The sequence below is a fragment of the Lithobates pipiens genome, unplaced genomic scaffold, assembly GCF_037356315.1.
Source record: "Lithobates pipiens isolate NorthernLeopardFrog02 unplaced genomic scaffold, aLitPip1_a1.2 Scaffold_18, whole genome shotgun sequence".
In the NCBI taxonomy this organism is placed as follows: Eukaryota; Metazoa; Chordata; class Amphibia; order Anura; family Ranidae; genus Lithobates; species Lithobates pipiens.
In genome coordinates this window covers 37,275,857-37,298,125 of record NW_027507758.1, presented here as the reverse complement: position 1 = coordinate 37,298,125, position 22,269 = coordinate 37,275,857, and the positions used below count along the sequence as shown (strand labels likewise).

The 22,269-nt window shown below is 39.7% G+C and overlaps 1 protein-coding gene across 37 annotated transcripts in view; it reads right to left on the bottom strand.

Annotated features, from left to right (window-relative positions):
• NRXN1 (neurexin 1) overlaps nt 1-22,269 on the bottom strand; it is a 1,923,519-nt gene that overhangs the window by 70,841 nt on the left and 1,830,409 nt on the right. The window contains exon 1 of one of the 37 annotated variants that reach the window (XM_077485588.1): nt 17,870-18,072. The exons of 35 other annotated variants lie outside the window; for them this stretch is intronic. In XM_077485588.1, the coding sequence (XP_077341714.1) occupies nt 17,870-17,902 (33 nt within the window). In that variant the 5' untranslated portion in view covers nt 17,903-18,072. Of the gene's footprint in view, nt 1-17,869; nt 18,073-22,269 lie in introns of those variants that run through there. One more of the 37 variants, XM_077485589.1, reaches the window with a different exon arrangement.

The window sequence follows — 22,269 nt, the reverse complement described above, 5'->3', positions numbered from 1 at the left end:
GGAAACACTGTAACCTTACAAAGCTATCTAAAAGTACCCCATGTCAATAAACTGAATTTTAATTGGATAACAAGGATACTTTCAGAAAGCCTCTATATACATAATGGAAGCAGGTAGGTGATCTGTGCTACTTACAAAGTTACATTTTTTTCACCAGGCTGTCATGCAACATTAAACTTCTCAAAAAGATAGCTGTAAATATTAAATTGATACTATTTACAGCTCTCTGCGTCACAACTTCCCGTTCCCCTTCCATGTCTCCACTCTTCACAACCGATTACCTCTACAAGACAGTCAACGGCTGTTACAAAAAGAGGACCGAATGATGTATAGGACTGACAAATGACTATATCAAAGACGGTACACATTCTTCATCCCGACAACAAGGAGGACCGAGCATCTTTTCTCATTTATTATCTTCAACTCTCTGACCTTGCCTATAAATTCACAAGAAATCGATACCAGCTTTCCGAAATGATCTTCCTCTAATGACTGATACTAATACACGATTATGTTTTCCCAAACATGTGCATATGTAGAGTGGGTGACTTTATCTTTGTATTTGCCCATACGCTGAAGCTTTGTCTACATTATCTCTACCCATCATGCCTCTTGTCTATTTATTATTCTACCCATCAGATAAATTGTCAGGATTAACCTCTCACTTGTCAAGGAATCTTATGCACATTGAATTGCCTGCCAGATTTATGTGCTTAGAACATATACACGGTTTAGACAGATAATGTTAATACAGAAAGTCAACTTTTTTTTCTATTTGCAAAGAAGACTGTAAAAGAGACAGTAACCGATCCATAGAAACATTATGTACAAAGGTAAAACTGAACTCCAGGCAAACAGCTAAATACCAAGATAAATACATATTTTTATCTACCAAAATATTTGCATTTCTATCCAACCGTTCCTGAGATTTACACAGCTCTGCCACACAACACAGGCTTGCTTATTCTGTAAATTTTCTTTTATTTCACTTTCAGCTTTATCCCTAACCTGTGACTGGACAGTGAAAGGAAAAGCAGTACACTGATTAATTAATTTCCCTTTCACTATGGCCTCTCCTCCTATCAGCATTAGACATGTGCCAAAAAATGTCTTCATTTTCGTTTCATTTTTTTTTTTTCATTTTTCGGGTCATTCTTTATGATCGCAATTCGTAAATTCATACATTTGTAAATTTGTACACTCGTAAATTCTTCCATTTGTACATTTGTAAATTTGTACATTCGTAAAATTCATACATTCCTACATTTGGAAATACGGAAATTTGGAAATTCAAAAATCCGAAAACCTGAAATAACTATTAAATTATAGGTACTGGAATTTCCTTTCAAATTTGATTGTTTGTGAACGTAACAGATAAAAATGTATCTGAAGCTACGAATTATCCAAAATAACGAATGCCACATCTAAACAAATGGAATGGAACAAATTAATAACAAGTAATAATAATAAAACGTTGTTATTATTATTATTATTATTGTTATTTATTATTATTAATTCATTGCATTGTATTTGTTACATTAAACAGCCAAATTTGAAAGGAAATTCCAATTCCTATAATTTAATAGTTAGTGATAGTTAGGTTATTATTAGTTAATTAATATTTAAGATTTCAGAATTTTTGAATTTCTGAATTTTCAAATTCACAAATTTACTAATGTACGAATTTAATTTACAAATGTACGAATTTACAAATGTACGAATTTACAAATGTACGGATTTACCAATGTACGAATTTCCGAATGTGCAAACTTACGAATTTTTGAATATTCAAATTAAATTTAAGTCAATTCAATTACAAATATATAGAAAAATTAGTTAAACGTGCTTTTGTTAATTCGGATATTTCCAAATGAACTAATTTGTCGAAATTAGTTAAAAAACAAATTCGGAACAAAACGAATTGTACGTTTAATCAGCATGTTCCTTGCACTGCAGCACGGAAGGCTGCCTCCTTTCATTGCTTCTCCTTCCTCTCTCATCTTAGATGTACAGATCGAGTCGTGAATCTAGTAAAGCTTAAAGCTTTTGCGTTAAGCTCCACCCAAAAGGAGAAGCTCTGCTTGTTTTCACCCTCCCCATTTGACACTTTTTTTGGGGGGGAGGGTACCTGGTTTTGACAGGTACCCACTCCCACTTCTGGGTAAGATTGGCAGTAAGACTGCAGAACTATTCAGAAGGCGCAGCCCAATTTGCACATGTGCAGTAGGAAACAGGCTGTAAAACCACAAGGCTTTACTCCCTGTTTCCCTTTCTAAAGATGCTGGTGCCTGCACCCAAAGTAGATTGAAGAATCGGCTTGGGGGTGCCGACATCCTGGGACCCCTGGACAGGTAAGTGTCCTTATATTAAAAGTCAGTAGCTACAGTATTTGTAGCTGCTGACTTTTACTTTTTTTTCTGAAGGATCCTGGAGCTCCTCTTTAAACCAAGAGGTCTTGGAGAATCCTAGGTCCTGGCACAGCAGCAGGAAATCTTTGGAGAAGCCACAGGTAAAACACAGTGGGGTTGATTTACTAAAGGCAGTTATGTTGTTCACTTTGCAAGGGAATTGGAACTTTTCTCCAAAGCTCAGTCAATGCAGTGAAATTTCCCTTTGCAAAGAATACCTAATCACATGCGAGAAAAATAAAAGGAAACAGCCTTTTGCTTGTACGTAATTGGATGATGAAAGTGTGCAGAGTTTAACCTAATTTCATCAGCTCTGGGGTAAATGCTTTTGCAAAATGTAATCTCCCCTCCAGAATAAACAGTCTATTTGCCTTTAGTAAATAAACCCCATTGCTCATCCATTTACTATTTTATACTGTGTAATTTCAGAGTGCCTGCATTAAAATAAATATCTAAGTTTATTTATGTATTTATTTATTTTATTATTCGATTACATTGACTCAAGAATTTCCTGCTCTAAAATTTTAAAATCAGCTCCAATTTAGTGTGTGGATTTTTTGGCAGCATCTGCATTAGGAAGCACTGTGCTATGAGTTACTTTGAAAGCACAGTTGACACTTCGGTTTACTAGTCAAGTCAAGGGGTCACTAAGAATTGCTGCAGGCCAAATATTAATATGGAACAATATTTTTTTTTTTCAGCCAATCCGCGGCAATATGGAAAATAGAGATATTGCATTCTGACAGTTTTCCTTAAAGTGATACTAAATCTAGTAATATAAAAATAGTTTATCCCCCCACAGTGCCCACAGTGTATAAATCTTCTTTTTACATTAAAATATTGCCACTATATACCTTTTTGGATGATCTGTATACCACAGTTAAATGATAAACTACACAGTTTCTCCAGTGCTGAGAGTTCAGGTAGGAGGAGATTTCAACTACAGCCTGTATACACGCCCACATGGGTGATGTCAATATCATGTGACCTGGCTATCTCTGAGAACAAGTAAATGTTCTCTCCAGCATAAAAGACACAACTGAGCACGTTCAGGTCTGCTACCCTGCCTGTGTTAGCTGGCCTTCCCCAGATAGACAGTGCAGGAGGATCTGTGCATACAGGATCAAACAGCCTTTTTACACAATGCAGAGGATTAACCCCTTAAGTTCCAGGGTGAGTATAACAAGCATGCTATGCTGCATAGACGGACATATTCTGTGGGTTTAATAACACTTTAAGTATATCTAAAGCCAGTATGAAGTGTTAAAACCTCTGTTAGATTTTTACTGCTGTGAGATTTACCCTATCTGTATCTCCTGATCTCTAGGAATTCTACTGATGCCCCTCTCTATCATCCAAAAGATAGTGTGAGTGATTCAATAGCCATAATTCACAAATGTATTGAACAATAAGCTCTTATCATATATAATATATATCATATATATATCGTTTATAATAACATAACAATATCTCCTTATATGTATTTTTAACATCTTTCAAGATATTTCCGTTCTTAATTTTAACATTTAAATTTCCCTTAAAAAAATCCCTCATTACGTTCTTTAATGTGAACATTCTAAGAAAAGGGAAAACATGAAGGATTAGCAACAAAAACAATCCTAATCAAAGATTAACATGTACTTTGTGAAGCGAAAAAGTTGAAAGCAATGCTTTGAAATAAAACATGTTGGTTAGCTAATTAAAATGTTTTTTAAGCTAAAATGGTTTATGCAGTAATCTGCAGCATCAACACTTTCATCAAAAATAAGTTTAAAATTAAAAAAAAGAAAAGAAAAAAAAGCGTCACACCACATGTTTAGAGGGCTGCCTATTGCATCATCTAGTGTTTCTAAAATAAGCTCAGTGGACTTTGTGAAGCATATGATGGCAACACAAGAAACAAACCACATTTAAAGAGATACCAAACCTTTGACTAAAGCTTTATTTAAAGTGATACTAAAGTCTAGTTTTTTTTTAAAATAACAAACATGTCATACTTACCTACTCTGTGCATTGATTTAACACAGAGCAGCCCAGATCGTCCTCTTCTAGGGTTCCTCTTCGGTGCTCTTGGCCCCTCCCTCCTGTTGAGTGCCCCCACAGCAAGAGGTCTGCTATGGGTTCACCCAAGCCAAACCGCAGCTCCCTGTGTCCATTCAGCCTTGCCCCACCCCCTCTCTCCTCACTGGCTCACTTACTTTGACCACAGATCGTTGGCTCCCTCTGCTGTCTCAGCCAATCAAGAGGGAGAATCCCAGAGGCCAAGTCTTTCGTGCAACATCTCTGGATAGAGATGGGGCTCAGGTAAGTTTAGGGGGGCTGTGAGGGGAACTGCACACAGAAGTATTTTTTTTATTTTATATCTTAATACTATAGGCAAAACTTTTTTTTCCATTTTGGATATAGCAAGGAAGGTTTATAACCCCTGTCAGATTTTTTTTTACCATCTCTGCCCCATTTCGGAGATTTCCTTTCACTTCCTGTCCCATAGCCAAACAGGAAGTAAGAGAAAATTCCTGAAAATGAAGGGAATTCCTTAGGGGCCCCCAGGTCACCAGAACTAGTGTCCCCATTGGAAGATATCCACGCTATTACTTTTCTGGGGACAACCCAACATTTTCTTTTACTTTCACTTTTAATGCTAAAGGTGCAAATAAAGAGGGGCAATCTCCTTAATGGGGACAGAGACAATAAAAACAGATAGGGGTTGTAATCCCTCTCTACTCAATCTACAAAAAAAAGTTTTGCCTTTAGTTATATTTTACGATAAACAAACATTTTTACTTTATAACCACTTTAAATGCAGAATTGAAATAATATTTTATAAACAGAGTTTGCATTGCAACAATCAAAGCAGCTTTTAAGACAAGACTAACAAGATAAACATAAATGGCCCATTAACCTCCCTGGCGGTACGATTATTTCGGATTTTAGGTGCTAAAAGCGGTACAATTATTTTGCATGAAAATTTGGCGTTTTATATTGTAGTCCTGCAATTCTTAGGAATAACTCTCTTAAATCTGTCCAAACCAGAGTCTAGCAGACATCCCGGGTATGATAAAGTTTTAAAAATTAAATCATAAATTATAATATAATAAATAATTATAAATAATTGTACCAAATAATAATATAACAATAATAAAAATTATTCAATAATGTAATCAAATCAAAAACACTGAAATTTGCTCAGTTGCAGAATTGTCACTGTCATTACTTTTCAGTATTTGATGACGGATCTCCCCACAAATCGCTATCGCTCAATTCTGCGAGTGATTCTAATTTATTATCGCTGTTTTCTAGCTGGTCTAAAATCATTTTTGATGTACAGTGACAGTTTGGTTGCTATGGGCAATCTCCAGTTTCCAGGCATAAAGAACAGTTTTTATTATATAAAACTGCATGCAGGACACTGGGCAGACCACTAGGGACAACGGGGATGTGAAATATTTACATACAGCAATGTAATCTGTAAGATTACATTATACTGTATGTTTACTGTTTGTTTCACTTTTTGAATTTGGCGCCGATCTCCGTGCCCGTGCGTCGCGACGCACGCAGGGCACGGAGATCGGCGATGTAATGCATCGAGCGAGACACGGCTCGCTCGTACAGCGGGGAGACAACGCTGGATCCGAGGGAGAAGGTAAGTAAACATCCTCCTGGATCCAGCGATGCAGTCCCGAGTCTGACTCGGGGATACCGCTCTTGGTATAAAAAATCCACCCCGAGTCAGACTCGGGAATACCGTCAGGGGGGTTGCTACCATAATCAACTCTAATTAAGAGATTTCTGGTGGCCAGCACCATTCGACCCACCCTATCCTGTTAATGGACAGTGAAAGGAGAAGCAGCACAGTGATGAGCTCATCTCTCGGTCACCGGCTTTCTCTTCCTATCAGCATGCTTTTTTGTCAGCACATAAACTGATTGGCTCTTTGTACTACTGCTTCCTCTGACCTTCCAGTCCTTCTGTGCAAGAACTGCAAGAGGATGAAGCTAGATCAAATTCAAGTACTTACACAGCTTGCATTTAAACAAATGCGTTTAATGATGTATTCATGATTACACAACTGCATTAGCTTGTTTATTTTATTTGCCTAGTGTTTAACTTTATGCAAGTCAATACAATTGCATTTGTGAAAAATGTAAATGTCAGCAACTGAAAGCATAAAATAAATAAATAAATGAATAAATAAATAAAATAAAGTTAAAATGTATGTAAATGATAACTGCAGATTCTACCAGGTTCAACAAAGAAATCAATGTCACTTTTCTATTTGTTATTCAGAATAAATAACTCCCATGTCTACTTACTTTGAGAAGACATGTAAGGTTAAATGTGCTGACAAATGTATGACAAAAAGGTCATGTCCTGGATTTGAGATTACATTTCAGAGAAGAAAAGGTGTTCTTACAGGGGGTCATGGCATTGGAGATTTGTGAAAAGCGGCTGTACTAAAAGTTATACTATAATACTAAAGACATGGATTTTTCAGAGAACGTGATACACTAAAACCATACAAATTACAATAATGATGTAAAAAAAAAGTACACCAATAAATCAAATTATTTGAGAGTTTGATACTCTTAGCTATCACATTATTATAACTTTCAGTCTACTAAGTCAAATGGAGCTGGTAATATTAGTCATCATAATCCACATAATTATATATATTTTTTTAGATAGAACCTAGATGAGAGGGTGGACAGCAGGTTAGACATGCCAGGTAGGACTTTTCTTTGCTTGGCCATGAACTCAGCCCCTTCCTGGGGGATCCCAAGGTTTTTTTTAGGTCAAATTATTTATTTCTTTATAGGTTTTCCCTTAGCCCATTCCCAATTGAACAATGGTGGAATAGTTCCAAGAATAGTGGTGGAATAGCTTCGGAACTGGAGAAGAATAAGTAGACAGCAGACCAAGCATTCCCACTCAGACTTCCCTTTGCTTGGCCATGGACTCAGCCTTTATCTGGGGGATTCCAACACCTAGAGAGTTATTCCCCTCTGGGTTTGCCCTTGGGTCCTTCTCAATTAATCATTGGCGAGATAGCTGCAAGGAAAACTTATAAAAAATGTCCAATCTTCCCCAAATGTCTACATAAATTGGAAGGCATTTTTACTTCAGGATTTCCAATTTTGCCAAAGAAACTTAGAAACATAGAAGACTTAGGCAGGCCATACATGGCTCGAATTTCAAAAGAATTTTCTTTTGAAAATCTTATCTCAAAATTTTCGTTCGTATTTCACACCATTAATGGGCTGCAGCAACAGCTGATTCTTTGTGCGGCAATCAAATTTGGGTAATCGGACATGTTGGAAATGTTTTGAAAAACAAAAAATTTCTAATCAATGATGGGAGAATCATGTGAGAAATGTAATCAAAAAAGATATGAGCATGTGCAAGAATAGAAAGTCCCGGAACGAAAATTATTTTCTGTAGCAACATGAGGTGAAAGGCTTGGTTGGTGAAAGGCTTGGTTGGCTGAATTTTGAAATCAATGGTGGCACCATCGGATCACAAAACGCACAAATTTTCTTATATTCAAAAGAAAATTATTTTGGAATTTGACCATGTATGGCCAGTCTTAAGGTAGAAAAGGCCAAGTGTTCAGTACCTTTGTGTACTGTATTTAAAAGTTTTCATGAATTTCCCCCCTTTACCTTCTTTCCTTAAGACTGACCATATTCAGTTCCTCCAGTCTCTGCTGAAGACCACTTCCCTTGCCAATTTTTTTCTGCAACTTGTAATCTTTTAATTTTAATCATAAATTCTGGTTTATTTCTGCATACAGTACTGTTAAAGGTAAACTGTGAGCCTTGCATAACCTGTGAGCCTGTGAGCCTTGCATAACAATTCAGTTCACTTTTCCTGGAGAAGGATGCTGCGCTGCGCTGGATGACATTAGACATCGATGGAGAGCTGACCGTCCGTCGCTGGATAGCAAGAGTGGATTACCGCCGCTGGAATCTTTTTTTTATTTTTAATAAAGGAATTTTTCAAAAGTGTGTTTGTTTTATTTAACCATTTTTTACACTTTCTTTGTGAAATGGTAGGGGTACTTTTGTACCCCCTTACCATTTCAAACAGGGGGGGGGCGGGATCTGGGGGTCCCCTTGTTAAAGGGGGCTTCCAGATTCTGATAAGCCCCCCGCCCGCAGACCTCCAGAACCACCGGCCAGGGTTGTGGGGATGAGGCCCTTGTCCTCATCAACATGGGGACAAGGTGCTTTGAGGGGTCACGGACCCCCAAAGCATCCTCCCAATGTTGAGGGCATGTGGCCTGGTACGGTTCAGGAGGGAGGGGGGGCCGCTCTCTCGTCCCCCCCTCTTTCCTGCGGCCTGCCAGGTTGCGTGCTCGGATAAAGGGTCTGGTATGGATTTTTAGGGGGAACCCCATGTCAAATTTTTTTTAAATTTGATGCGGGGTTCCCCTTAATATCCATACCAGACCTGAAGGGTCTGGTTATGGATATTTAGGGGGAACCCCACGTCAAATTTTTTCTTAAATTTGAGGCAGGGTTCCCCTTAATATCCATACCAGACCTGAAGGGCCTGGAAATTGAATTTGGGGGACCCCCACGCTTTTTTTTTTATTTATTTATTTATTTTTTTATCAATGACTTTCAATGAGTGTTCTCTGTATTACGGGAGCCGACAATTCATAATAGCTGCGAGTGATTTTAAAGGACTTTTTTTCCTGCATAAATGACACTTTGTGCAGGGACAATTCTAAGCACGGGAAACATGCGCCCCTTCACAGGCATACTATAGACAACCCCCCCCTACGAAATTTAAAGGAATATTACACTTTTATTGTTTCACTTTAATCATTATTAAAATCACTGCTCCCGAAAAAACGGCCGTTTTTAAAACTTTTTTTTGCATTGATACATGTCCCCTGGGGCAGGACCCGGGTCCCCAAACACTTTTTAGGACAGTAACTTGCAGAATCTTTTCTCTCTGTCAAATCTTTTTTCTCTGTCGAATATTTTCTCTATATAATCTTGGACTAATAGAGGTAAGGTTAGGCACATTCGACCACAGGTTCTATAGACACAGATTGTTGTCAGAGTCATGTCGAATCTCCTATTCTATATCGAACTGTTGTAACAATGAAAACGAAAATAAAGCATTTATTTATGTCGGATCTTTCGTTTTTCGGATTTTGTGCTTTCGTTATCGTTTGTCAAAACGAAAACGAAAATAGCTGAAATTCGGACGAAAATGCATTCGGACGAAAACGAATGCACATGTCTAGTAAGTATATCACCTGGCTACTACTCATTATAGGTAAAGTCGATCCAGGGCATATCCAACCTTACTCATCAACCCCTAGGCCAAACAAGTATTTAACCCATGCCATGCCGAAGGGGACCCACCAAAAGGGTATGACATTATTAGTATCTTTCATCTACCAAAAATGAATGGTATTACCAAACTTGGATAACGTCAATCGTTTTTAGACCTAACATTGTAAAACAGGAAGGTAGATTAAAAGTATTTTTTTCTATTTCCTCAGGTTTCCCCTGACTGTATGGACTTATAAGGAGATTATTATGCATATAGAAAAATGTTTCTATATTTCCTTGTTGCTGATTTAGGGGACAACTTTAATCTATCTGGACTAGTTCCATACACACACAGTTCTACTGAGTCAACAGTTAAGGCTTGGCAGCAAGAAAAATGTCACCATGTCCCACTGGGCGTGGGACCCAATGGAAATTTAAAGAGCCCACACAGTTACAAGAGAACAAAAACACAATGAATGTTATTCACAAAGTGGAATATTATGCTGCACCAGATTTGCCAGAAATGTGCAAAGATGTTGATGTATGTCCTAAAACTTCAGGTCTAGTTGATAGTCTTTTAGTTTTAATTCTATAACAAATGAAATGTGAGAGCTTACAGAACTCCATGTTGTTAAGACAGGAAAAAACTTTCATTTGTAAATCTCATCCTTGATATTGATTTTAAAATGTTTGTTCCAAGCAATATCCATGGCCTAGTTTTGTATGATAAAAATCTATGATATCAGTGTAATTTCTATCTGTTTCCCAAAGGCTTGCTTTTTTTCTGCAGGTGTACAGAAAATCTGCTATTGATAGAATAATGCCTGAGGCTTGCCCTTGGATAGAATCCGTAATTACATCTGCTACTCTGATATATCATCTCAATCATGCAAGGTCAATGAGAATTTTATTTGTCCACAGTATCTGGGATTTATGACCAGGCAGGTACCAATAAGAGTTTTCTTTATCTCATGCTTTGGTCTATGTTTTGTTGTTTAAAGTGTATAAAGCTGCTTTACACAAGGCATTAGGCCCCACTTGTCCTACCAACCTATTATCTAATTAAGTGAAGAACACAGCAATATTTCTTGTATGTGATATGAATTCAAACCATGCTAAGTGTCTAAAGTTAGTAAGCTTCCATAGAAAAAAAAAAGACTCATTGGGGGGCGTGGCTAGCCACGGACTGGGATGGCTGTTTGAGACCCGTGATCCTCTTCAGGGCAGCGATTTACCGCAAATATCAGTGACCAGCTCTCCTTTAACCCCTCGTTCTGAAAGGGGAGAGCAGTGGGACAACCTCTGGCATGGGGGAAATCCCTGAAGAATTCCTGGAAGCTTTAATAGTGACCATCCCCAAGCCAGGCAAATCAACAGATACCCCCGCAAATTACAGGCCCATATCATTACTGAATACAGACACAAAAATCTACTACAAACTCTTCGCTCTCCACCTATCCTCGGTTATGCCCCATCTCATACACATAGACCAAGTTGGTTTCATACCAGGCAGGCAAACCTCAGATGGGACCTGACATTTTGTGGACATTATTCAGTGGGTAGACACACCCAAACGCCTTCACTGCTCCTTTGTGTGGATGCAGAGAAGGCGTTCAATAGAGTTCAATGGCAGTATTGAAGGCAGTCCTGCATTAGTTCGGCTTATCAGGTATATTCCTAAATGCCGTCCTAAGCCTATACTGGGCACCGAGTGCAAAAGAGTGGACTTTAGGTATAGTGTCTAATCCTTTCAACATTATTATTATTACCTCAGGATCAGATCACTACTTTCTAAAATACATTGGATCACACAAGACAAGGTCTTAACCTCTCTGTTAAAATTCTATGAAACAAACAATCAATTCAAAGGCATCTCGCACATCTATGGTCTCTTTTCTCCAGCCTCAGGAGTATCTACCTAAAACCAAATTTCAAAATGGAATACCCTTACTCCCTCCCCCCATCTGTGGACCAGTGGTGTAAAGCACTCTCATTACCCTTGCGGCTCTCCCATTGCACTACACACTGGAAATCTCTGCAAAAACTCTTTCATCATTGGTATTTTACCCCACCAAGACTGCAAAGTTCTACCCCAACTCCTCTCACCTATGCTGGGGGAATTGTGGCTACCCAGGAACTCTGTTACACATATGGTGGGACTGCCCAGTCCTTAAAGTCTTTTGGACACAAGTGCAACATTTCCTAAAGTCCATCATCCCCATGAAAGCCGAACTTTCATCTCTAGACCTTATAATCAGATTATCAATCTCCACATGGCCTAGACGATTCCAAACCATAGATACCCATATACTTATTACTGTATGTCTGGCATTAGCTTAAGAATGGAAATGTATACAACCACCGACCATCCAAGATGTAACTGTCTTACTAAACAACCTCTTCAAAATTTAATACTTTTTCTCTAAAGCTAACCTAATCATTGAGAAATTCTACACGGTCTGGGATCTCTGACTCAAAGACCCTAGAAGCGTAAAAATTGACTGAATCCCTGGACTCTCATACCGTATAATGTTCCCGGTTTCTCCAGTTCGACTTTTTCATACCTTGTTGGTAACCCACAGTTCTCTGCAATATGCCCACAGTAATATCCCCAGATGGCTTATACCTACATATGTGGATACCTGCTCATTTTAATCTCCACTTGATCCTTCACTTGGTTCAAAACACAGATGCCTTCAGTCTGTCTTTACTAAAAGCCATCACAAAAACATAACACAACAACTTACCTACCTGTACTCATTCTGTTATATATTTACCAAATTTTTGTACTATTTCATCTGCATACATGTTACCCTTTGAGATTGTCTTTGTTATCACCTGTACTCCTTTAAACCTTAGACCTTCAGATACTCTGTCTACTGTACACATTAGGAAACTGTTACAACTCATCAGTTTATAAGCTTCTTCAAAGGTTCCCAGTTTTGCTTTTATGGCCATAACCAATCATCTCTTTAATCTTCATATTCTTGGAAGTATGGCAACCCCACCAAAAAATTGTCAACATATCTGGAGATTTACTTTTTTAAGTTCAAATTATTTTTTAAACATATTTTATTCTAAGTTGAAAATTGTGTGACATGCACATCTCTCATTCTTCCTTTGTATGAATCATTTGAGTCATTCAAACATCAGAAGGGTGTACTGGAATGGGTAGAGCTTAGGATCAGGCTGACATGCACTGAAAACAATGAGACTACAGGGACATAACAGGCTTACCAATCGTGAGGCAGTAGCTTATTCTTGTCAACCTGCATGTAAAAGCCAACGGAATAAAAGTAATAGTTGCAGGATCTCCAGGTAGGAAACACCGACAACCATTCTTAAAAAATGATTTGTTTAATTTATATATTGTAATGCCACACATACAAAAACATTGCTTTAAAATCTGCATACAAATTAATGGTGTAAATGTCCCTCAGAATGCTGTATTTTTCTTGTACCAATTTTCCTGGAGGTGTGACACTTTAGATGGTAAACTCATGTAGGCTCCAATATGAAATGTGAACCAATAGTTACACAGCATTAACTATTAAATATTTTTTTTTATTATACCATATAAATAAATGCTTTACACAAGTGACCATGTCAGCCAACCTTATTCAGGTAAAATTTGCAATGCATACATTTAGCGCCGGTAGCAAGGCTCATGTTGCACTTTTAGGACTGCTGGCACCTGTTGTGGTAAGGGGATATTGCAATGTGTCAGCTGAAGTAAGGCTGGCCATAGATTGATTTTTTTTTTTTCGATCAATCAGTAGGCTGATTGAAAAAACACAACTGGATTCCCCATTCAAGCAAGTGAGGTGGATGGAGGAATTCTCCCCAGTTTGCTATTGTCTTCTGATAGCAGGGCCTCTCTGATTGGTGCTGCAGTCCATTTTCCGCAATGAAAATTCAATCCATGATTGACATGGATTACTTTGACTGATGCTGAAAAATATATTCTTTTTTTAATGAAATTATTTTAAATTTTTAAATTCACTGTTGTGTTTTTTTACCTATTTTATGGGAATGATTAAGGTGTAATCCCGACCCCTTATCACGTGATCAGCTGTCAGCCAATGACAGCTGATCATGTGATAGAACGGAGCCGGTAATCGGCTATTATTCCTCCTCGCGCTGACAGCGCGAGGAGAGAAAAAAAAAGCCGATCACCGGCGGCCGTGATCGGGACATCAGTCCCGATCACGGCCAGCAATACAGCTGACCACCTGCCCCCTGCCAGTGCCCACCTGCCCACCGCCGTGCCATCCTGAATAAAAGTAAGTGCCCCCCATCAGTGCCCCCCATCAGTGCCCCCCATCAGTGCCCATAGTGCCCACAGTGCCACCTACAGTGCCACCCACAATGCCACCCACAGTGCCATCCAGCAGTGCCACCAACAGTGCCACCCACAGTGCCCACAATCTGCCTCAAAGGTGCTGCGACCCAGTGCCGCACATCAGTGCCCAGCAGTGCCGCCCATCAGTGCCCAGCAGTGCCGCCCATCAGTGCCCAGCAGTGCCACCTATCAGAGCCACCTATCAGTGCCACCTATCAGTGCCCATCAGTCCCATCTATCAGTGGTACCTATCAGTGCCCATCCGTGCCACCCATCCGTGCCACTTATCCGTGCCACCCATCCATGCCATCTTATCTGTGCCCATCTTTGCCCATCAGTGCCGCTTTATCTGTGCCCATCGGTGCCGCCTTATCTGTGCCTATTAGTGCCGCCTTAACTATGCCTATCAGTGCCCACCAGTGCAGCCCATCAGTGCCCACCAATGCAGCCCATCAGTGCCCACCAATGCAGCCCATCAGTGCCCACCAATGCAGCCATCAGTGCCGCCTAATCAGCGCACTTCAATGAAGGAGAAAAATGACCCGTTTGCAAAATTTTATAACAAACTATTAAAACATGATTTATTTATTTTTATTTTTTTGCATCTTTTTTTGTTTGTTTAGCAAAAAATAAAACTCCGAGCTGTAACTAAATACCACCAAAAGAAAGCTCTATTTGTGGGAAAAAAAATGATAAAAATTTCATTTGGGTACAGTGTTGTATGCCCGCGCAATTGTCATTCAAAGTGCATCAGCGCTGAAAGCTGAAAATTGGTCTGGGACTGAGGGGGGTTTAAGTGCCCAGTAAGCAAGTGGTTAATGTACTCATTCCCTTGGAAGGGGGTGGATATCCGATTACCAACTTATTATATAGGGAACTTTTTATATTTTACCAAGAGTCCCCCCCACCTTTACTATTACCCCCACTTCATATTAGGGGTATGTGGAGGTGGGTAAGAGGTTGTTGTCCCTCAACATTAAGAGGAGGGTGCTTTACAAGGGGGGGAGGTTGTTGTCAATGTTAATATGGCCTGGGATAGTACAGGAAGGAATAAGAGTGCATTCTTGCTGCCCCCTTTCCTGGATATATGGTTCATATTGATGTTCAGAATGAGGGCCTTCAGAAGTAAAAAAAAAAACTCTCTGACTCTCCACTTTATTCACAGCAAAGCCACTGATTGGCCAGGGCATCCTTGCTAATCATTGACTTAGCTGGCAAGGGGTCATTCATGGGCTTTGTCTGCTTTTGAAGGCCCCAGTAAGGTTGGAAACAATACAAAAGCACCGGAAGTGCTTTGTCTCCTCTCCCTTATACTGGTGCAACACAATTTTTAGGTCTAGTAATTAGCTACTTAGCACATGAGCACTGCCTTGCGAGAGATGAAAGTGGGGTTCCCATAATTTCCATACCTGGAAATTGAGTTTTTATGGAGGCAACACTCTGTAGAACAACAATTAACCAATCCATAGAATGCAGTGATGCTTTTTTAAACAGAAACTACAATAGTTAGTTCCTGTCACCAATAGAGATTTAAACTGGCAGTTAGCTTTTAATAAAAGCCACTGTTTAAAGTGAACTTAGGCCCCTTTCACACTGGGGCGGTGTGGCTGTCAGCGGTAAAGCGCCACTATTTTTAGTGGCACTTTACCGTCGTTTTAGTGGCGGTCTACGGCCACTAGCGGGATGGTTTTAACCCCCGCTAGCGGCCGAAAAAGGGTTAAAACCGCCTGCAAAGCGCCGCTGCAGCAGCGCTTTGCCGGCGGTATAGCCGCGCTGTCCCATTGATTTCAATGGGTAGGAGCGGTTTAGGAGCCGTGAATACACCTCTCCCTTCACCACTTCAAAGATGCGGCTAGCAGGACTTTTTTTCACCGTCCTGCTAGCGCACCGCTCCAGTGTGAAAGCCCTTGTGCTTTCACACTGGAGTGAAAGGGATCGTTTTTTTCAGCGCTGTATTTTAAGCGCTGTAGCGCCTGAAAACCACCCCAGTGTGAAAGGGGCCTTAGGGAGTGATTTACTAAAACTGGAGAGTGCAAAATCTGGTGCAGCTGTGCATGGTAACCAATCAGTTTCTAACTTCAGATTGTCCAATTACGCTTTAACAAAAAAGAAAAACAGAAACTGATTGGTTTCTATGGAGAGATGCACCAGATTTTGCGCTCTCCAATTTTAGTAAATCAACCCCTTAGAGTTTATCTTTAATAAAATGCAGCTTACAAAAACTAGAATCCTGTAGGCAATATTTTATTAAATCCAGATGAACACTGGGCAGCTAATAAACATGTGTGTAAAAATGTGTGTTTGTATATATATATATATATATATATATATATGTGTGTGTGTGTGTGTGTGTGTGTGTGTGTGTGTGTGTGTGTGTGTGTGTGTGTGTGTGTGTGTGTGTGTATATATACACTTAACTTTTACTGTGATATAAAAAAATATGTAAGTTGGTCAATCACACAGGCATCACACAGGATTGCATCAACTCCTACAATATTCTTATGGTTTAAATTCAATTACATACCTAACCTTTTATAAGCATGTCAAGGAAAACTATGCATCAATTGAGTACAGCTCATGGTTTACACATTAAAGTCCACTTGCACAAATCTTTCTGCAATTTTTTTCTCTTTTTCGTTCATATACGTGAACTAGATAATGCTTTCATTGTTACCATGAGGGACACATTAAAGTCCATTCCAACCCTCGGCGCATTCTGCTTCATTACGAATATACATCTTTTACATGTGAGTGTTCCCATCAACATAATTATTATTGTTCGTTATACTCAAATGATTCACAAGCTTTAACCATTATTGTATCCATTTTTTTGTTTGTTTTATATTAAAGATAATTTATTAGTCTTTTTTTCTGATATATATTTTCTTCTTTAGTAGAAAAGAAAAAAAAAAGAAAATGGAGGTTTAACCCAGATCAATGAATAATTGAAACGTTATATAACAGCGGATGTATTATGTAGATGCTAAGCCATGGCAATATACATTTTCATTTTTAACAGAATGTTTTTTTGCTGCTTTTAGGACACATAATGAAAATTTTGGGCATAACACAAACAACAAACATATAGTTGGTATTAAATTAAAATTGCATTAGAAACAAACAAACAAACAAAAAAAAGAAATATGAATTAAAATTTTAAAAAAGCTGACATTAAGCAATGAAATCATCATAACATGTACAGTTAAAAAATGTTGTCTACCATAAGTTTATAAAGGTAAAAAAAATTTTAAGGCATTTTCCATTGCATGAAGAAGCATGCATTAAAAAACACAGCATACAAAAAAAAAAACAGCAAAATGCTGTCATGGTCAAGGATTAAGACCTTTTTGTGGTTGCCAAAATAATTAGATTACCATTACAGACTGTCAATCACATGCTTGAAGCTGCGTTAGGTCATGCTCTTTTTTTATTGTTCTGTTGGTGCTGTCATTTACTGTACAGTGTTTGCAAGAGACATGCTGGAAAAACGTGAACGCAGCAGCTCTCTGGCTGCTTGGACAAAGACGAAACAAAGACAAAGCCCCGTCTTTCGTGACACAAGACACAGAAGGTAGGCACACAACGCATTCCCTAGGCAAACATTGAACATGCAGACGTGTGCTTTTAATATTAACGACATGCAATCTCTCCGTTCGGTGAAGAAAATAGAAATTCACCGGCACTAGCCAGTGATTTGGCTTCTCCCACCCACTTTGAATTTGGTTTTACTTCTACAAAAAAAAAAAAAAAAAAGCAAAGGACACATCAACCACCCTCCATGCTGCAGTGCTCAGCCTAGGCTCAGTGTCGGCTGTGAGAGAAGAAGCTACCTGAATCGATTGACAGTGCCATCTCATATCCATGTCTGACTGGCTACACTGCGTGCTTATGGCTTTTTTTTTTCTTAATTCTTAATGGATATCGTAGGAAATTTAGTCCATCCTCTGAAATCAATACGGGTGACAGAAGCGTTCCCTGACTCGGTGGGAGATCAAGATGATAAATTGCCTGCGCATCAGCTTGGCCTATCAGTGCCCTGCACAAAGATTGGCAAGCAGAAAAAGACACACGGTAGAAAATGCTTCGATCGTCACGTGTTGGGGGAAGCCAATGGCTGATGCTCTAATGCAGGAAGGGATGCTGCATTCGGTCGAGGGGGATGAGAAGAGCAGCAGAGAACAGTCATGTGCTAAGCTACAGAATCCTGGCAGCTTCTAAGTGAACGAACCCTCTGCCTAGGTGCCCGCTTGCCTGTTCATGTGATTTCATCTGGAATTGAGCCATTATGCTACCAAAGGTTGCCTTATAAACAACAGTGATTGGAAAGCATAATGCATGTCAGCCCTTCTTGTCTTATTTCCCTGCTTTATTCCCTTTTATTTTTAATTCTTCGCTGATGCTTGGATACTGATGATGACAATTCATTGTGATTTCAAACATGCAGCCTAAAGCTTGACAATTAACATACTGATCACTTCACATCGCTGCCTTGCATGTACCTATGTGCAATTAAAAACGTATTCCCAGGTTAATGGATGGTAATTTTTCGAACTCTAGTCATTTTGCAAGACATCCCTGTATGGCAATTATACAGCATTAATTCAAGGCATTAATATTCAGGTTTAAAGCAAGAATTGATTGTTTTGCCGCTTGTGCTTTTATTCATAATTGCCGTTTTCGCAAGGCTCTGTTAAATAATGGTAGAAAAATAAAAAAAATCCCCCTTCATTAGGATTTTGTAGGCAACGCACACGTGTATTTATGCAAACAGATATTTATTGAATATGCATAAAAACATACGATTATAAGGTGATCAATATTAAAAAGGACATCAGAATATTACAAAAATCTGCAGACATAAAACACAACAAAAACAAAAAACAACAAGTTGCATGAAAAATATGACAGCGAAATTAGTACTCTCTGGTATATAGTGCTGCCCAGTACCCAACGCGTTTCTGGTTAAAGCTCCTTCATCAGAATATGCATGGTCATAATTTTGTTTTACATGCAACATATTGTTAAAAAGAATGGGTGAAACAGCTGTGCCAGCGGGGGGCGTGGGTGGGTGCCAACCAAAAAGTGGTAAAAGTCAAGGAACCAGATGTTCCCTGTATTAACATTTGCCTGGTGATCAGCAAAGGGTCAAAATTTATGAAAATTTGACAGAGTCCATTGATATATCAGAGATGGGAGGCTAGTCAGAACTTTAAATAAAGCTCCAAGTCAGTAAGTCACTCCAAGCGTCCCATGACCTATGGGAATAGCTCCCCGTGTGGATGTAGAGAAACACTACGGTTGGTGTCTCCCCGCTCTGCAGTGCTGGTTGGCTTCCGTGTGCAAATCGCTGTAGCTGTGCAGCATCCGCTTTAAGGGGTATAGGGGGCACGCGCGGCCGCGGTGCAACGTAGGAGCTGATGTGGCCAGCGGCCGCGGTGTCTGACGGCCACCCGCGATCGCTCCTCAAAGCCAGAAGGGGGATCTGTCAATGTAAACAGAGAGGTCCCCATTCTGACAGGGGAGCAGAGAGAGATCTGCTGTTCCTAGTGACCAAGAACAGCGCTCTCTCTCTACTCCCTGTCAGTCTCCTTCCCCAACAGTTAGAAACACCTCCCTAGGGAACACTTAACACCTTGATCACCCCCTGATGTTAACCCCTTCCTGCCAGTGACATTTATACAGTAATCAGTGGCTATTTTTAGCTGTATAAATGCCACTGGTCCCAAAAAAGTGTCAAATGTGTCCGATCTGTTAGCCGCAATGTAGCAGTCCCGCTAAAAATCATTGATCACCACCATTACTAGTAAAAAAAATAATAATAATAAAAATGGCATAAATATATCTCCTATTTTTTAGATGCTATAACTTTTGCTCAAACCAATCAATATACGCTTGTTGCGATTTTTTTACCAAAAATATGTGGAAGAATACATTTTGGCCTAAACTGATGAAGAAATTCGTTTTTTTGGATATTTATTATAGCAAAAGAAAAAATATTGTGTTTTTTTTAAGTTGTCTGTCTTCTTTTGTTTATAGCACAAAAAATAAAAACAGCAGAGGTGATCAAATACCACCAAAAGGAAGCTCTATTTGTAGAAAAAACGGATGTCAATTTTGTTTGGGTACAGCGTCACATGACTGCGCGATTGTCAGTTAATGCGGCGCAGTGATGTATCACAAAAAAATGGCCTGGTCACTAAGGAGGAAAAAATTCCGTTAATTAAATGGTTAACCTCTTCTTGTTGCCGCCTCTCGGCCCTTTAAATGGATCGGAATGTCGGGAGGCAGAGGAGGGCATTCTGATCATGTAACGGCTGTGATTGGCTGTCACAGAGGTCACTTATTTGAAAGCTCTCGATTGCAAGTATGCATTGGAAGCTTTTTGTAACACTGTAATTACTGTTCTCAGCACAGTAAACTGTTTACATATACACACATATATGCGGCTGATGAGCATTAGGCCAGATACACACTATTCATTTTTTTTTTCATTCAACCACACAGGTCGAATGAAAAAAACTGTCGGCATTGGTCTGAGCCACTGTACTAACGATGCAAGGTTAGTTCAGTGATCTCCCCCGCTGAGCTGTTGTGTTCTGACAGGGGGATGGCCCCCCGCCAAAACACTCTTATCAGCACTCTCTACTATTGACTGCACATCTGACAGACCGACATACACACAGGCAGAATGTCGGTCATTTTTTAGAAAAATTTTTGAATGTTTTTCTGGCATTCTGCCCGTGTTTACTGGGATTTAAAGCCCACCCACTGAGTGGCCGCATATATACATGTGATCAGCGGAAAGAGGTTAAATAGATTTTTGCTTGGTAATCCTGCCAGTAACATGCTTCCTACCCTTAGATGATAACGCTCACTCATTGCACTGTATCCATGGAGGAGCAAGCCTCGTCACACCTAGGATGCTCTACTAATTTGGACTGCAAACCCTTCCTTCCCTCTTCATCTCCAATACATAGGCTAAAAAAAGTTCCCGAAGCCTACATCTAAAGTACTGGTGAGCTGTAATAGAGTAAAATTTGTGGGATGCTTTGAATTGTTCAAATAATAATAAAAACAATATCTACAAGTGGGTATAAGCTGCACTTGAAGCTAAACCTAAAGTGTATCTAATGCCTACAAATTATTTTAACTATTTTCTCCCTTTTGGTCACTTAAAGTGTAAAAGCACCGCTAAAAATAGTGGTGCTTTACCGCTGACGCACCTTCCGTCCCAGTGTGAAAGGGGCCTTAAAGAGGAAGTAAACCCTGATGGGTTTACTTCCTCTTTTTTTCCCTGCAAAGGTAAAGCATAATGGACTACTATGCATCGCATAGTAGCTCATTATGTGTCACTTACCTGACACAGGAGCCAGCGAAGTCGCCGCTGTCACCTGTAGTCCGCCGCATCCATCTTGGTTGTGGCGTCTCTCGCAGCTCCGACGAATGACAGCGGAGAAGCCGCGATGACGTCACTCCCGCGCATGCGCACGGGAGTCGCGTCTCGGAGCTCCGATGCTGCCATTCGGCGGAGCCGCGATGACGTCACTCCCGCGCATGCGCACGGGAGTCGACAAATTTGGCAAATCCATTCTTGGACTTGCCGCATTTAGTGCGCCTGCGCGCCGCTGTCTACGGCGCATGCGCCGTAGACAGTGGTGCCCATTTTCGGGCAAATATCTCCTAAACCATATAGGTTTAGGAGATATTACTTGGACCTACAGGTAAGCCTTAATCTAGGCTTACCTGTAGGTCAAAGTTGTTTGGAAGGGTTTACTTCCATTTTAAGATCCTGCCACAAACAAATCCCAGGTTTATTACTAGTGAGGAGGATTGGATGCTCACATCCAACCAATACATCCTGGAATAAGGTTACATGCTAGCCCATACATTTTCTTTTGGAAGCAAAGATGAATGAGTGGGAGGTGGGCTTTCTTGCCAGGAAACCTGTGACTTTGCCCTGAGGGTGGTGAAGTAAATGTGGAGTATTGCCATTTCTGGAGTACCCCTCTAACCAATTTTTTTGATTAACAATCATACTAAATAACCATGTCATTAAGCTTCCTTTGCCTTTGTTAGGTGTCAGACTCATAGTTTGCGTTGGTCCCTAACAGTGATGATGGTGAACTGTGTGTCTACAGAGGGTCATGCAATCCAGGAATGTGGAAATTGAGGGTTCGAAAATATGAATAAATAATAGGTTTACCCATTGTGTACCTGTGTCCCAGATACA